Here is a 17,146-nt window from a genome sequence, read left to right on the forward strand (position 1 = left end):
GCAGTTGTCAGTGGAAGCTATTAATAGACTTGTTTCTGGGGAAAAAATGTAGGGCTGGAATGCAAATCTGAGTGTTTTGTTTGCGTGTAGTCCTTTTTTTATGAGGAAAGTTTAGCAGTAAAAGAGCAAAGAGAGGAAGCGGGTTAGTTCTTTAAGCATTTTTGAGATGAAGACCCTTTTCTTGGCCTTTTCATGATTTCCAAGGATGTGTTGCTTCTCTTGTTGCTGAATGATTGTGAACAGCAGTGTAAAAGGAAGATACCCTCTAAGTAAGTACTAATAGAGGAGACCTGTAGTAAACTCTTGGCCTTACAGCCTAAAAGCAGAATGAGGTTGCTCTCCCAAACTCATGGGCATTGTGCACCTCAGCCAGTTTTGACAGAAACAGAGCAGAAATTTGATGATCATAGGACCCCAGACTGATTTGGGTTGGAAGGGATCTTAAAGCTCATCCAGTTCCAAACCCCTGCCATGGGCAGGGGCACCTTCCACTAGAGCAGGTTGCTCCAAGCCTCTGTGTCCAACCTGGCCTTGAACACTGCCAGGGATGGGGCAGCCACAGCTTCTCTGGGCACCCTGTGCCAGCGCCTCAGCACCCTCACAGGGAAGAACTTAATATCTAATCTAAATCTCCCCTCTTTCAGCTAAAAGCCGTTTCCCCTTGTCCTGTCAGTAACGACAGGATGATAAACACACTTGAATCATTACAGCTGTAATGATTCAATGGCCTTGAATGTCTCATTTTTTTTTCAGCAAATATGTGTAATTCATATTTGAATTATAAATGTTCTCTGCATGTTTTTAGGTAGGGGAGCACGGTTGGTATATTGCAGGCACTGAGAATGGTTTTTAAACCACAGGATGCTCTCACATGCAGTGAATTCACTTATAAGGGAAACTATACTCCAACTGCAGAGTCTAATCTCTATAATAACCCAGTTTCAATTTTCATTTCCTGGGCTAAAATGAGAGAGATTGGGGATTTCTGTTCTACTTTGGCTTTCTGGAAGGGTTACTGTCTCTCTGTCTCCCTCCCCTGAGGCCTGTGCTTATCCTCTTTGCTTCTTCCCTTTGTCAGAGCTCTACCAGCACTACAGGCTGAGGTTTATGTTCTACCAGCACTATTGATGTCCCAAGACACTTGAGGAGCTCAGTGCAGCTTCATTTCAGATGAGCCACAGTGATTAGTCTTCTGCCCCTTGGGATGCTAGAAAGGAGGAGGGATAGGACCAGCTATTTTGGGAATAACAACCTCTGTCAGAAGAATGAGTTAAGGATGGCAACAAAAAACTTTATTTGAAAAAATTATTATGTATTGAAAATATACAGTAGTATCATCAACCTTCTCCTTAACTCTACCCCTCCCCAAGCATAGATTAACCCGCAAGCACATCACAGCAGCCAGAGTTAACAATACCGGTCTCCTTTGTTTCTCCCTCTCAATGTGTCTAAATTCTGTCATCAGCAAGAAAACAACAAACAAAAGACCCACTTCTTTCTGACTCAGTAGGTATTTAACAAATCCCAGTCCTCCACAGTGAGGCACAGATGCTTCTGTTTGGAAGTCCTTTCTCTCTCTTGTTCAGCCAAAGCTCTCTTTTTGTTGTTCTTTAATTCGTGGCTGCCCACAACCTCCTTTTTCAAAGGTAAATGGCAACTTGGAACTTTTTCCTTATAAAACTGCAAGTTTCCAGATGCCTTTGTTTCTGCCTCCACCAGTTTGCATTTGACTACCTCCTCTATTCTGTGTGTCTTGCCATCTGCAGGAAAAAAAGAGAATATTCAGTTAAGACTTGGGGGAACAGCGGAGTGATGCTGTAAAATGCATACTTATGTCACAAATTGTTTTGGCCAAGCCAACCTGGAATGCCGACTGCTTTGCTGGCATGTGCATAGGGAAAAAGTAATACTTATATTCCGGGCTTTGAATTTTAAGGAGAAAACTCAGTTATGATGTCACCATGCTGTACTTTAAGAATTTGCTGTACTTTAATATCCAGCGGCCTAACAAACGAACGAACTCAAGCACATTGTAATGTGGTTACACAAGTGGCTGAAATTTTACACCCCAGATACTGTTCGAACTAAAAAAAAAGGGAAGTATTGAAATGTTTCTTGTCAAAAAGAAAACAAATGAACTTTGTGGTCTCTACGCAGTTACGTACAGAAGCGCAGAGCTGCTGTTCTGGATCTCAAGTTGTCTTGTGGCTTGATGGCCTCCATAGCTGCCTGCTCCCACTGCAACACAGTCTGAAATAACATAGGAAGTTAAAAAGCTTCTTGTAAAATGTACAGAAATATCATTGCAAACAACTCTATTTCTTATTCTTTCCTGTTCAGGGATTTAATGCTCCATAAGGATGATTTCTAGAGAGTAAAACAGACTTAAACTCCCATACCTGTTCTGCCCATCCCTCTGTTTTGCAGTTGCTATGATCAAATTCTTTCAGAGGCACTTCTGAGTGGACCAGGCCTATCTGCATTTGGAGCCGCTTAATGACAGCATTAACATCCTAGTGAAAAGGGAAATAAAGTGGTCAGAGGAGGAGAACATTTGATCACACTTGTCCAGTAAACTTAAGATCCTTTTTTACCTTGAGACCTGTCCCAGAAATGTCCAAACAACTCAATTTCTTGAAAGAAAGAAGGTATCCAATTCCCACATCTGTGATTTTAGGGTTACCTGTAAAGGTCAAGTGAAGTGAACTAAGTTGCAAGATGTGGAGAAAGATGATCAGAATACCAAGAAACTATTTGTTCCAAAGGCTAATACTGGAACAAGGTAGGCTTTGGCCTTTTTTTTGGTAGTATACTTCATGCTTTGAAAGTGAGTCAAAACTGACATTTTCCTTCTAATGACCAAAACACAAGTATTTACAATCCCAATTCTCAAACTACTAACAGTATTTATGTAAGTAGCAACTGGCTGAGACTCCAGGTATGACCTGCACCTTCTGGAAAGCTGTTGTTGAAATCGGGGTTCAGTACCTGGAACCATCAAATTAATTGTATTCCTTCAATACTAAGGAATTAAACTGAGTTTCAGAAAGGATACAGGTTGCTTCTAATATTAAACCATGCAGTACTTACAAGACAAATCTAATACCAAAAGGTTCTCAAGTCCCTTTTTCAACACTCGGACTGGTGCTGTCATCCTGCGAAGGCCTGCATCTGATAAAGAGTTGTCTTTCAGGAGAAGCTGTTTTACACTGGGAGGAGAGATACAAACAGATGGTTTTCAGTCATTAGACTAGACAGTTTTGCAAAATGTCCCAAAAACTCTGTGCCAACCCTTCAGTCTTCTTTGATAATGTTAGTAAAAAGTAGTAAGAAAGAAGCCTGAGTTAGCAGGACTAATAAATACCTTTATATTGCCTCTGCTAGCTCAACAGAAGCACTTACATGACCAGCTATTCCCAGAGCTCAGGGACAAACTGATCCTAGCACACAAGCATTTGCTAAAAGAGACAATAAGGTTCTTTATACACTCAAATTCTTTAAACCAAGGCTGCCAACCTCAAATCCACTCAAAACTACAAATAGAAAAATGCTTGGCAAAATGGGAGACAGATTTGGGAGGAGATATAGCAATGATTTTTAAGTAAGCAGTAAGGCATTACGATACAGATGAACAAAAATGGGGAAAAACAACACTAAAATGTTCTCCAGAGAACTTCAAGGCAAAATCTTAATGCAAAATGCACCAAAATCTTACAGTAACATAGTATCTCCTAATTAGCAGTCATCCTGCCTATTGATTTCCATAATTGTCTACTTTTCAATCTACTGACTAAATATTCAACCTCCTGCCTGTGGAGGTTGGAACCCTGGAACATGGTTTAGGTAAAACTTTGGCTGATAAAGTTCCCTCTTAAGAAAAGGAAATAAAAGTGTAAAACTGTTCCAAATGCTTAAGATGGAGCTTTTACCTGGCCAACGGAAATGATAAAAAGTTGATTTAAAACCATGAAACAATAAATTACCTCGCACATTTGTAGGAGCTTTTACAGTTCAGTATGTGCTTTCTGCATAACAAATTCTGTAGCTTGGTTACCTCAGGAGCAGGCTTTATGAACCAGAATCTTCAAACTCATACACTGCTGCCTGTGAAACTTCCCTTTAAAGCCACAGCCTGATTCTTTGAACTGCTCAGGGACAGGAAAAGACAGTGTAATTTTTAGATGTGTGAAGAAGTCAGTACCTAGACAGAGCATCTTTGGTGAGGTGTTCCAGCAGCTCATGTTCATCTCCAAGTTTACAACAGGAGAGATCCAAACATGTCAGCTCACGGAAAGACTTAATTTCTTCTAGCTTTTCGGAGATAACCAGGTATCTGCAGAGAGGAAAACAACCCCAAAGCTATCAGTGTTCAGACGCATAAGAAGGTACCTATACCCTCAAGTGTCACAAGCATAATGCAGTCGTTTCTCCTAAGTACCTGTGTGGAAAGTGACAGAAATTACCCTGCTTTCCTACCTGTTTATGCGCAGCCTGCACACAACACATCTGAATTCCCAATCTTCCCCTTGAACAAATGTCATTGCTTTGCTTTGATTCAAAATATTTGCCTAGTAATTAAGACTTGAATCTGCAAACATCACCATTAGGGACTTCTTTACAGATTATTGTTGTATTATTTTAGAACCATGCAAAATCTATAGTCTAATTTACTGTAAACCAACTTCACAAACTGCTCTTCCTCAGTATTTAGCAAGTGCATAAACAAACCCACATTCATCCAGGTTTAAAATCTACTTGAAATGTAGCAGCATAGCTTGTCAAATGGCAAAATCTTGCTTTTTGTATGTATAAATAAGATACTTCACTAGAGATAGAAAGTCCTACAGGACACCTGCAGGACTCCAGCTAGAGCTGTGACTACACCCCAGGCAGTAGTTACTCAGTGGGCTGTTTTTTTAGCTGTGTTGGCTCGCTGATCTGATTCACTCTGCAGCCATGCAAACATCTGTGCTGGGACTATTCAGTAGGAGGTTTAGAGATGGAACAAACCACTAAAGAATGGCATGCATGAGTACGCAGTTAGAAGCACGTAGCAGTCACTACCTCACTAATCTCCCCTGCATTTACCTCTTATTGTCCCCCTGGCAAGACAAGCCCCAAATTCACTAATCTCTCCTGAGTTTACCTTACATCATCATGGCAAGATATGCCATGCGTCTTCACTGCTGAAATGAGGGGTCCTTGCTAATTCAATCCCTCAAGGCACACCTCTTTGGCCATGCAAATAAAGGGACTTTAGTATCTTCCCACTGCAAGCATACCTATGAAACTACCCCACCAATTCCCTTTGCCAGGCAATTCAGCAATGCAGAAGGCAGTATATATAGTCAGAGCATGAGCCAGTTCTTGAGAGATACTATTAGCTCAGGGGGGTTGTGAAGAGTGGGCTCTTTTAGAAACAAGATTCATCAGAAAATTGCCTTGATACCTTACATGCTGGATTTCAAAGACTCAATTCTTAACTCAGCTTTCTGTAATAGCAAAAGATGCCAGAAGTAACCTCATTTCTGAATTAAGCCCATAAAAAGTATCTGTACTAGAGATTAAAAGGGAATAGGTTTAAAAGATGAAACAAAGGATAATTGACCTTGGCTCAAACATTCCTGCTGTGCTCAGAGTACCCTTGGCACTTCAGATGAATATGCCTGTACTTTGATTTTAAACTGAATAAACCAGCCCTCTTTCAAGTGCAGAGATGGAAGACAGCCTGGTTATATTACTGGGAAAGACTTCAGTAGGAGCAAGGCTTCAAAAACATAATCCAGTTTTCAGCTTGGTAAGACTCTCTTCTAGTGAAAGACAATGTGGGCATTGAGAAGATGGGAAAACTGGTGCTTGACTCTAATCAGAACCTTGTTAAAGCATGCTCAACATGGGCATAGGAGCCATAATAAAGTAAGGTAAACCCTGCCTGACTTCAAAGTCTGTAACTTACCTACAAGACAGTATCTTCTTCTGAGCCCCCAAAAAGAAACAGGATGGTAAACAGTAAATAAACCTCCTTTGCAAGGGTGTATTTTATCTGCACAGTCAGCTAAATGTGTTGAAATGCTTATAAACAGCAATTACAAAAACATTCCATGAAAAACCTGAGAAGGCATTAAATGCACAGATTGCTATGGAAAATATTATTGTTACAAACCAGCTGCAGTTTGAATCCTGCACATAAACCCCCTTGTTAGTTAACATGGACATAGTCTGTTACCTGTATTATGATTTGTACCTTAGAATGAAACCACCAGCTGCACTTGAAGGAAGGGAATGGGACCAAAGGAAGCAAGCAGAAGAGTCAGATAAGGCTCACGTCATTTCATTAAAATTGGGTGATCACAGCTCAAGAGATTATTTTTTTAATTACTACTATTTTGGATAAAATAATTTAAGGTAAACTTTAAGTGTGCTAGGAAAAAGCAGTAGCAGATGACAACATTTGTTACTGAAGACACTTACCTGTTCCTCAGGCATAATGAACATAGCACCAAACTGCCATATGCTTCAGTAAACTTCTGCAGAGCTCTCAGTCCCGTTACTGGTTCTGTGAACTTCTGTCTTGCTTCTGCAGCTGAAAAGAGCTTTTCAGCAATCTGCTCTGGGAAACCAATCAAGGAGTCAATGTGATCAACATTGTCAGAAATGTAACCCAGCACCAGGCTGAAGAGAGACTTGGCCGAGTAGCGGAGGTTCCCCTCCTTAGTGTACGTGAAGATGAAATGATCAGTCCTCTGCCTCCGTGCCCTATCGTCCTCCCTGTTCATACACAGCTCCACTGAAAATCCTCTGGAAAACAGCCTAAAAGGTCTTGTTTTGGAAGTGACATGCTGTATGCCGCCTGCACCCTGATTTACCACATGCAGCTTCCCATTTTCACGCACATAGATCGGCCCAGTATCCAAATGGCTTTCTGAGTGGAGACAGTAAGACATTCCCCTCGACCAGCTCTGCAAAAACAAACCGTAGGTAGGTAAAGAACAGCCACAAGAGGAAAGACCCCAAACCCTGGCAGCTCTCCTCAATGCCCCGAGCAGAGTCACGTAACCCTGCAGTGCCAGGAAGGGCAGGCTCTGTGGAACAGGGGTGTGCGCCGTCTGCCATTAAACCATATCACCAGTCAAAGGGGAGCTGAACCCAGAGAGGTGAAGGGCATTTGCTATGGCAGGGCCTTGCTACTCTGTGCTCCGTGCCCATCAGAAGATCCCAGCCCTACACAGCCACGTAGGGGCTCTGGGGAAGCAGTCTCCAGAGCTTGGCCTGGCTCTGCTTAAGGCAGAAGGGAGGAAGGGAGAGGGCAAATGGCTGACTGCAGCAGGGCAATGGAGCCCACTGGAGAATCTCCCTCCCTGGGAGATGGGCAGGCTCCTGCTGCCCCTTCCTCACCCGGTACCGAGGGATTTGTGAGCAGGGGTCCTGGCGGGAGCAGGAGGGCGCAGACCCTGCGATGGAGGGGGCCGGAGAGGGACGGGATCCTGTCAGCTCCTACCCTGAGGGGCTGGGGGCTCCGGTCCTGCGGGGCGACAGGAGGTCGGGCCCTGCCTGAGGGGGAAAGGGGCGCTGGAGGGATCGGGCCCTGCCCTGGGCGCGCGGCGAGGGGCAAGGTCCACCCCTGAGGGGACAGGAGGGGGTCGGGTCCTGCTCGGGGGTCTGTGAAGGGATCGGAATGAGCGCGCCGTGACCGGGTGCAGCTCAGAGGGGTGCAAGGGGAAGGGTCCCCGCCCCACCTGGCCACCGGTCCGCCCCGGCCGTAAGAGAGGCGAGCGCCCGGTGCCCCGCTCCCCGCCGGACCCACCGGCCCGGCCCCCACCTACCTGCCCCGGGAGGGGCCGCCCCGAAGCGCCGTCAGCCGGACCGCGGCTCCGCGCTCCCGCCGCCCATCCCGCAGCGCCCGCGGGCGGCGGGCGGAGCCGCGCCGGGGGCGGGGACAAGGACCGGGCCCGGGCCGGGGCCGGGGGGGCGCGGGGCATGCCGGGAGCGGCGGCTGAGGGGAGCTGGGTTTAAGGGGGTTGTGGTGTCCTGTCTGGTCTCTCCTTCCCTTGTGTGGGGCGAGCTCCCTCTCCCAGACCTCCCGCTCCGCACGGGGCCCCGTGCGAGGCTCCCGGGGCCGGCTCTGCAGTTGTCGCCGCCGTTGCCGTTGCCTGGTAGCGGCAGCCCCGCTTGGGGATGAGGGCCACCGACTGGTGCCTGCGCTCGGCGGGGGCTGCCTTGATCCTGGCCACGTCCAGTGACGAGCAGCACCCTGCCGAGAGCGTCGTGGACGGGTGAGGACGGCGCGGGGCGCTGAGGGGCTGTGAGGGGGCGCGGGCCCCGGCGGGAAGCGGCCGCTTCCTTCAGGGATCCGTCCCTGGGGCTACCGGTGGCGCTGCCCGTCAGCGCCGGGCGCAGTCCCCATCAGGTTACCACATAACCCCCGCCATTTGTGAGCCCTTCTGGGGTGCTGCTCGGGTACAGAGCCTGACCGTTGAAGTGTTAACACCTCCACAGAGCTTCCACGTTGTCATACAGGGGGTTGCTTAAAATACCCCAAATAAAAGTGGGTTTGGGTGGGGTTTTTTGTTTTCTGTGTGATTAATTGCTTTGAAGATGGTTATAAATGGAAAGCTGTAGGTGAGGGTTTTGTCCTGTTGTCTCCACAGCAGTTCAGAAACGTTTTGGACCACGACAGGCATGTTCCCACAGGAATTCATTATTGGTTTTCCTAAATGTGTAAAAATCAGCAAAGTCTCAATCCAGAGTTACTTGGGTAAGGCTTTATGTATTGCAGTAACATACGTGCCATGTCAAAATCTGTGCCTATATGTTAATCCTCACAGTAGTGAAAGTGTCACATTCTAGAAGTAGCCACTTTTAACAGGTTCTTAAAGATTTAGCTTCACAAAGCAATTGTCCTTCACATCCAAAGGTTTCCATAAGTAAAAATCAGGATGGAAAACCTATCCCACCTGCATTTTGTTCTTACAACACTTGTATTGAGCATGTAACTGTTCTGTTGCACAGTGATGGCTGTTCTGATTTAATGGATAGGACAGCAATACTGAATGATTTATTTTTATATGCTGGTTTTTATAATTTCATAGGACAGAGCTCTTTTAGTCTTCCTTTTTTTTAGTACTATGAAGGAAAATGTGAGGTCTAAGACAGAAAGGACTGTGACAAGGTCAGAGCATGGAGACGAGAGCTTGACCATGAGCAGAGGCTGCACAGAGGACATGAAAACGTGGTGTTTATCCAGCTTGGAACATGAGAATGGGGGTTGTGGTTTAGTCCTGCCCCATAAGTTAGTGGAAGAGTGGATTAATTAATGCTTTTAAAGTGCTTTGTAGATGAAAAGTGATGGAATAAATGGCATTATCAGTAAAGAATCAGAATTCGTGTTGATACTTTAAATGTGTATATGTTTTAGTGCGGACCTTAAGGATCGAAAGAAGCATATCTGAAGACCCAGTAGGTTTTGAAGAGTGCATTGAAAAAGGTAAGATTCTGAATCTGAAGCCATGGGGATCCTATGGGAATAACGTTGATCCTATGGGAATAACATTGATCCTATGGGAATAACGTTGATCTTTTTCACTGACTCATTTTAACCCCATGTCTACCTGTTGAGTAGTCAAGTGCAGCTTGATGATTATTTAATTAGATATTAAAGTAATAATCACATTAATTTAAGTGAAGTTTATGAATATTTCTGGTCTCTGTAGCTGTTTGGAGATGTAAAATGCTGTATGAGGGCTAAAAGCTCTGCTTGTGCACTCGCTTTTATATTCCAAAAATTAAAACCAGACTTACAGAGCATAATAGAGTGCCATTTCCTGCATTGTTTGGTTGGTTTGTTGGGGTTTTTTCATGTCCCTTGGGTGACATTTTATATAACAGTGTAAGGAGTGGGATATATATACACTGGGATACTGAAAACAAGTAGTTGTTCTCTTAAATCACCTTGTAAAAATAAAACCAGAGAACAATTTCTGTATGCAGTTCATGGTCCTTAAACTCTCTTGAACTCTGAAGTCCAGCATTGCACACTATTCTTCATTATCTGCTTTAAAATATCCTTTCTAGATTTGGAACACACAGAAGGACAGCTTCAAAAGGAAGAATTTCCAGTGAGTATTTACAGCCTATGTCCGTAGTGGTTCATGAAATGGGATGTCTAGACTAGCTGGGGAGAAATCAAAACATGCCTTTATTTACGGTTATTGCTAAGTTGATGTTTGAGACAGGAATTTGTAGATCATGGTATGAAATTGCACTTCCTGACTGCTTCTTTGTAGATTATGGTATGAAATTGCATCTGCCTACTGCTTGTAATCATGTGAAAGAGCTCTTTGCAGGAGCGTGGCAGTTCTTCCTCCATCAATTGTTGCCTTTGAGGCTGCAGGATTCGGGAGGAATGGGACTATTTTTGAATTCCTGTCATCTCACTGAAGCTGGCTGCATATATTAAAAGAGCTTGATTTATGTCTGATTCGAAAACAGACAGAAAGATCTAGATCCTTTGGGGTAACAAACTTCTGCAAGTGTTGTTTGATAGTTCTGTTACTACAGAGAATGCAGTAACATCTTTTTTCCTTCTACAGCTTCCTGAATTTCAAGCCACTTACTTGCGTTTCATCATCAAATCTGCCTTCGATCACTTTGTATCAGTGCACCGGGTGATGGCAGAGGGCACAGCAGACACTTAAGTCTGGCTTAAATTTGTACCTCCTATTTTTGTTATATACATGTTATATTTTGATATCTGTAGTGCAGAGAATATTTATCATTAAAACCTTGTATTAAAGTGTTTTTTGAAGGTATGGGTGTAGTTTGTATTCCCCACCGGTTTAATGTGTGGGATAGAATAGAATCATTTGGGTTGAAAAGATCATTGGGTCCAACCACAATGAAGTATCCTTGTTAATTGTAGTAACAGCTTTTGAGTTTTATAACCCAGACTGCTACCCTAGAACACTTATAGAATCATAGAATAGTTAGGGTAGGAAAGGACCTTAAGATCATCCAGTTCCAACCCCCCTGCCATGGGCAGGGACACCTCACACTAAACCGTGCCACCCAAGGCTCTGTCCAACCTGGCCTTGAACACCACCAGGAACGGAGCATTCACAGCTTCCCTGGGCAACCCATTCCAGTGCCTCACCACCAGTAAAGAACTTCTTCCTTATATCCAATCTAAACTTTTCCCTGTTTAAGTTTAAACCCATCACCCCTTGTCCCATCACTACAGTTCCTAATGAAGAGTCCCTCCCCAGCATCCTTATAGGCCCCCTTCAGATACTGGAAGGCTGCTATGAGATCTTCACGCAGCCTTCTCTTCTCCAGGCTGAACAGCCCCAACTTTCTTAGCCTGTCTTCTTACAGAAGGTGCTCCAGCCCCTGCTCATCCTCGTGGCCCTCCAATATAACTGGGTCCATTTAAATTAGTATGTTCATATCAGACTTTCTTAATATATGAGTTAAAACCTGGAAAATGTTTCCTGTGCACTTTGAGTTAAATAGGAAAAAAAAAAAAGGTGTGAAATACTTAAATGGGAGGTACTGCTTCCTACTGTCAAATCCTTCAGCAGTTCTTAAATTGGTAACTTTCTCAACTCAAAGGTTAATAGGATGAATATAATAGAAACATCTACTAATGTCTGGAAATAACCCACAGGGGAAGAGGGGCAGGGTGAGGAGGGAAATAATCTGAAGCCACATGGAGTGCTGTGGTAGGGTTTTAATAGTTGCAGATCAATCCCTTGTTCCTATAAATATTTTCTACAATCAGGTCACAGCTGTCCCTGCTTTAAGCTGTGACTGTCACAACAAATATTAATAGAAACAAATGTTGATGGAGATTGTCTTGGTTCAGAAGTCTTCTGAAGTCCATGAAAGTGAATGTTTAGGAGAGTTCTGTCTATACAAGAGAATCCTCAGCCTGTAACATCAGTTCTTTTGCATGCCACTTGACTTTTGGAGATGGCACCACCCCTCAAGTTCATCCTGCATTATATTCTTCACAAATGTAAATGCTGGTATCAAGTCCTGACAGCTCAGTGGACCCAACTACTATTCATTACTGCATGTGGTGTAAGCATAGTAAGATACTACAGTGCGGTAGTTGGGGTTGTAGCAATGAGACTTGAAAACCTCTGGACAAACACGTAATGAACCACTTCACAGATGCTCTTTGGATGCACACGCAGAGCTCTTTTCCTTGTTGTCTCTTGGTATTTTTAAATTCTTTTCTTCCCCTTGTGCTTATGTCTATGAAACCTTACTCATTGAGCTTTCTTATCCAGACAGTCTTTACTCTGAAGTGCTCTCCATTTCTGATTTCATTTTTTCCAGGATGGCACGTATTTCCTGGGGGTGATAATTCCAAGGCCCCACTCCTCCCTGCAAAGGCAATGATATTATACAGTGACACTAAAGTAGACAGAGCACAAGTCCTTTAGCACACAGCAGTTACAGCAGGACTGCAGGTAGGTGTAATTGGGCTTCCTCTGCACAGCAGCCGTTGTGTGGTAGAGAGTGTATGCACAGGTTACACCCTGTGTGTAACTGTGACAGGGCCAGGATGTGGATCCTGGAGCTGGAGAGTGTTACTGCATCTGAACTTTGGTGTACCTGTATTTCCTAATGAGCCAGAAGATAAATATTTGAGCAAGACTGAGGTGTACATCAAGTATGTACATTGTAAAACCCAGGCTGGTTTTGCTGCAAGTCCTTTTTCCATAGTTACAGTGATTCTCTCTCAAACAGAATGAAATTCAGTTAGATGTAAAACATTCCCAAATTATTCAGAAATTTAAATATCTCAATATATTATGCTCATTATTATTGTTGATATTTTTTACCTTGTAGACGACCTTTCCTCCTTGAAGTAGATATAGTCGTTCTGGCAACGCAGCGTATTTTGCACTGCTCAGGTTTTCCATAGTGTCTAAAACCACTGGACATAAAGGATAGTTTTTCTGAAGAAATTGGGCTGCCGTTTTTCGATCTTCAAGGCTTCTGTGATTTTTAATAATGACATTGTTTTTAAAAGCCCATCCATCTAAAACAAATGAGGGAGTTAGCAAGGAACATTTGGAATAGGTGTTAAGGGTGGAGATACACTGTGATAGAAAGATATCAGGTGGAGGATATGTATCTTATTTGGGTAAGGTTTGTCAAAGTTGGGCACAGAGGGGATTTTAAAATGCTAAGTTTGCTGACACCCGTTCATTTAGCACAGTCACAACAGCAGCACTGTTCATTCTGCTTCGTTCTATTCATTAAGCCTATAAAACAAAGCTTCATCTCTGTGAGAAGTGAAGCATTTCAGCCAGGGCTCATCTTCGTTTTCCAGGAATAACACAAACACGTGTTTGCATGCAACTGTTCCTCGGGAAGTAGAAAGTAGTTAAAAGGTTTTGAGCAAACTGGTCTAGTGGAAGGTGTCCCTGCCCATGGCAGGGGGCTGGAACAGGATGAGCTTTAAGGTCCCTTCTAGTCCAAACCAGTCTGGGATTCTGTGACTGAGGTACTGTTTCTCAACTACAAAAAGTGATGTATTGTTCGAAAACTTGAAAACTGTAAATGTTGGTTTAGAAAACCACCTTAACCCTGGGATATAATCAGTGCCAATGTGTTACCTGGAGTTCAGCATGGATAAAAGTGTATATAGTTTGCTACATTTTACAAATTTGAGTCTGTTCTTGAGACATGTTAAAAATGAATCATTTAAAATCCCAAACACATAACACTGGTGTTTTGCACTTAACCTTTGTTCTCTGAAATGCCTTGTTTTTAGTTTCCAAAGGGAGCTGTGCTAACACTGAGCGGAAGGCTTGTAAAGATACAACTATGTGCTTCACCTTCACAGGGATGAGTGTCTCCAGCAGCAGTACCTCAGTGTAAAGTGAGATATGTGAGTAAAATCTTTGTGGAGCATTAGGGACACAAACCAGTGTGTTGCCACTTTAGATTTGAGCAAGATGTCTTTCCTATTTGCAGTTCCCTCCTTTGCCAAGATACTTTTCTTCCTAAAGGGCCTGCTCCATGTCTGAAGTTTTGGTGGGTGTTGCTGTGATGTTTGTACTGTACCTACGGCATGAGCTTCTTCAATGTAGATGATGAGGAAATCTGCTGTGGAGCCAAAATCTTGGATGAGCTTGTTGAACTCATGAAATTTTAACATAAATGAAGGTCAGGTGCAGCTTCCAAAATTCAGGATTAAAGGCCGGTTGTCTGGAAAAAAATGGGACAGTTTGTGGTTAAATCAGTGGAGGGAGAAGGAGGCAGAATTAAATGCACACATTGAATTTAGCCTCTGCCATGGAGTTTCCTGGGCAACAGTAGGAAAGTCATTTATGTCACTTTAGCCCATAACTCTCTTCCTGGGACATTAAAATTGGCAGCAGGACATCTGCATCTATGAAAAACAGGCAGAAAGATGCTTTCTTTTCCCTAGCTTGGCGCTGACCTGTGCTGGATCCAGCAATGAGCTTATCTGAGGGGGACTCATTCCTTTGTAGAGACCACTAAAGGCAGGAGGCACTGTGCAGTCACACAGCTTCTCCTGTGTCTTCCTCATCAGATCCGACTCTCAAATGACCAACGTTTCAGGATAGGGAACTGATCTAAAATGGATATACAGCATGTAGCATATTGCAGCTTCCAAAGATCCTTAGGACTTCAGAAATCCTAAACATGATCATCTGTGAGGTTTTCCAAAGGACAGTGGTTCAGGGATGGATACACATAGTCCTAAGCCCTTTTAACGAACCTCTTGGACGTGTCTTGGTTTATTTTCACTTGTAGCTGAGCAGAGTGGAAGCTGCAGATTTTAAAGTCATGCATCACAGGCTTCAGTGCTTTTGGTGTATTTCTGCAATGCCCTGTCCAAACACAGCTTTGTTTGTATCTTATTGTTTATTAAACTAACGTTACACAAGCCACTAGCAAAAGGGTCCGTGCAGTTGCTTACAAATTAACACAGATCTGCCTACAGGCGTGACCATCTCTTTGCAAGGCCTCGATTTAAGAGGACTTGCAGGATAATAAAGCACCTCTTTTAGTCTATGGTTATGCTGAATTATCTGAAATTTGGTCAAGATCTTCCTTCTGGCTGGGCTTAACTTCAAAAACTGCTGCTCACATGGATCCATGTCCTAAAGGATCTAAGAAAACAGGTACCTTCCTGGAGATATGTGTATTTTCTCCAAATTTGCATCCTATTTTCTGCATAAATATATATATATAATAAGAAAAGCAGCATTAGAGAAGGATGTAATGCCTCCCATGGGAATCAAAACTGCAGCTTAATGATTAATTCCACATTACACAGAGGTCTCGGTGGGAGGCAGTGGACAAAGTACAAAGCAGCTGCTTTTTCTTCTGCTTTATTTCTAGCCACGTTGGATCTGGAAGGAAAAAAACCACCGTGTGCTTTCTTGGCTTTAGGCCAAGGGAGCTGGTGTGGGGCTTTCTGTACAAGGAATGGCAGCCAGTGCTGGGGAATCACTGCACAGTCTCGCGCCACTGCCTGTCCCTGTTCACTCTTCAGTTGCTTGAGCAGGTCCAGAAAAGGGCTGCGGAGCTGGTGCAGGGCCTGGAGCTCAAGTGTGATGGGTGAATGGCTGAGGGACCTGGGTGGGTTCAGTCTGGAGAAGAGAAGGCTCAGGGGGGACTTTATCGCTCCCTACAACTGCCTGACAGGAGGATGGAGCCAGGAGGGGGCTGGGCTCTGCTCCCAAGGAACAAGGGATGGGACAAGAGGTAAATGGCTTCAAGCTGCATCAGGGGAGGTTTAGACTGGAGATGAGGAACAATTCCTTCCCCAAAGGCTGCCCAGGGCAGTGCTGGAGTCACCGTCCCTGGCAGTGTTCACACTGTGGAGATGAGGCCCTCAGTGCCATGGGTTAGTGGTGGCCTTGGCAGTGCTGAGGAACGGTTGGACTGGATGATCTTAAAGGTCTTTTCCAACCTGGTTGACTCTATGAGTCTATGATCAGCATCATCTCCTCAGTTACTACCTTGGCAAGCCAAACCCATCTGCACAGCTGATTTACTGACCTTGCATGAAATCAAGGAGGTGAAGAACTTCCCCGTGGAGAGTCACCACCGGCGTGTTGGGAGCAGGGTGTCCCTCGTAGGCTTCGTCCTCCAGCCTCTTCCACTTCACCTTCAGCACAAAGAGCAGATACTTGAAGCTGAAAAACGTTGGGCCCCAGTTTTCATAGCTGAACTTTGGATTCTCGTTCATTCTGCTCTTTGCACCCAGTTTCAGGATGTATCTTTTCATGGCGTTGGGGAACAGAACCATCAGTGTTTTGCCAACAACAACACACAGAGTAACGTGCAGGAGAATCAGGAGTTTTTGGAGGAATACCCTGATGCTGAGCATTGTGGTGGAGGAGCTCCGACAGCTTCTGACAGCAATGCAGGACAATGGCAGGGGCAAAGGTAGAGGGTGAGGGGGAGGAAAACCATTCACGTGTTTGGCCACATTTCTGCTGTGCCTTGCACACTGTCACCTCTCCCTGGAGTTCAGTGTGTGTGAGTGAGGAGCCTGTCAGCAGCACTCTCCCCATCTACACCAAAGGATTTAATGACAGTAATGGTAGATTTTCAGTGCCACCTGCATGGTTTTAAGGCTTATTCACAGACACGTCGTGTATTTTCCTAATGGGAGGAGCTGAATCAGGCTGTTTTCCTTGAACCATGGACTAAAGAATTATGCCAGCAGTACCTGAGGGGCTGATCCCCCCAGCAGTTGTGTGAAGGACCTGGAGCACAAGTGTGATGGGGAACGGCTGAGGGACCCTGGGGGAGGGATTAGTCTGAAGAAGAGAAGGCTCAGAGGGACCTCATTGCTCTCTACAACTGCTTGAAAGGAGGATGGAGCAAGGAGGTGGCTCCTCCCAAGTGACAAGCGATAGGACAAGAGGAAATGGCCTCAAGCTGCACCAGGGGAGGTTTAGACTGGGTATTAGGAGCAATTCCTTCGCCAAAGGGTGCTGAGGCATTGGAACAGGCTGCCCAGGGCAGTGCTGGAGTCACCTTCCCTGGGGGTATTTAAAGGTTTGTAGACGTGGCACTTTGGGACACGGTTTAGTGGTGGCCTTGGCAGCACTGGGGCAACAGTTGCACTCGATGATGATCTTAAAGG

General features: G+C 44.5%; 3 protein-coding genes across 4 annotated transcripts; 1 reads left to right on the forward strand and 2 right to left on the reverse strand.

Moving 5' to 3' along the window:
- Positions 1-1,270: 1,270 nt before the first annotated feature.
- Positions 1,271-7,926, reverse strand: LRRC42 (leucine rich repeat containing 42). Its single transcript, XM_080623416.1, has 8 exons — positions 7,824-7,926; positions 6,472-6,959; positions 4,202-4,333; positions 3,091-3,209; positions 2,595-2,683; positions 2,400-2,513; positions 2,166-2,250; positions 1,271-1,760 (listed from the first exon to the last, which is right to left on the reverse strand). Exons 2-8 carry the CDS (start codon positions 6,942-6,944, stop codon positions 1,504-1,506), a joined length of 1,269 nt encoding a protein of 422 aa, XP_080479542.1. The 5' UTR covers positions 6,945-6,959; positions 7,824-7,926; the 3' UTR covers positions 1,271-1,503.
- A 59-nt stretch (positions 7,927-7,985) lies between these two features.
- On the forward strand, positions 7,986-10,789 carry IFT25 (intraflagellar transport 25). Of its 2 annotated transcripts, none has more exons than XM_080623417.1 (5): positions 7,986-8,273; positions 8,649-8,755; positions 9,416-9,484; positions 10,072-10,115; positions 10,590-10,789. In XM_080623417.1, the coding sequence occupies exons 1-5, from the start codon at positions 8,176-8,178 to the stop codon at positions 10,692-10,694; spliced, it is 423 nt and encodes a 140-aa protein (XP_080479543.1). In that variant the 5' UTR covers positions 7,986-8,175; the 3' UTR covers positions 10,695-10,789. The 2 variants fall into 2 exon arrangements, with proteins under 2 accessions (XP_080479543.1, XP_080479544.1); XM_080623418.1 differs by having other exon boundaries at positions 8,652-8,755.
- Positions 10,790-12,171: 1,382 nt separating this feature from the next.
- Positions 12,172-16,381, reverse strand: DIO1 (iodothyronine deiodinase 1; the record flags this gene model as incomplete). Its single annotated transcript, XM_080623463.1, has 4 exons — positions 12,172-12,387; positions 12,849-13,048; positions 14,080-14,223; positions 16,051-16,381. 4 exons carry the CDS (start codon positions 16,379-16,381, stop codon positions 12,298-12,300), a joined length of 765 nt encoding a protein of 254 aa, XP_080479589.1. The 3' UTR covers positions 12,172-12,297.
- Positions 16,382-17,146: the final 765 nt, after the last annotated feature.

Source organism: Psittacula echo (genome assembly GCF_963264785.1).
Source record: "Psittacula echo genome assembly, chromosome: 7".
NCBI classification, from domain to species: Eukaryota; Metazoa; Chordata; class Aves; order Psittaciformes; family Psittacidae; genus Psittacula; species Psittacula echo.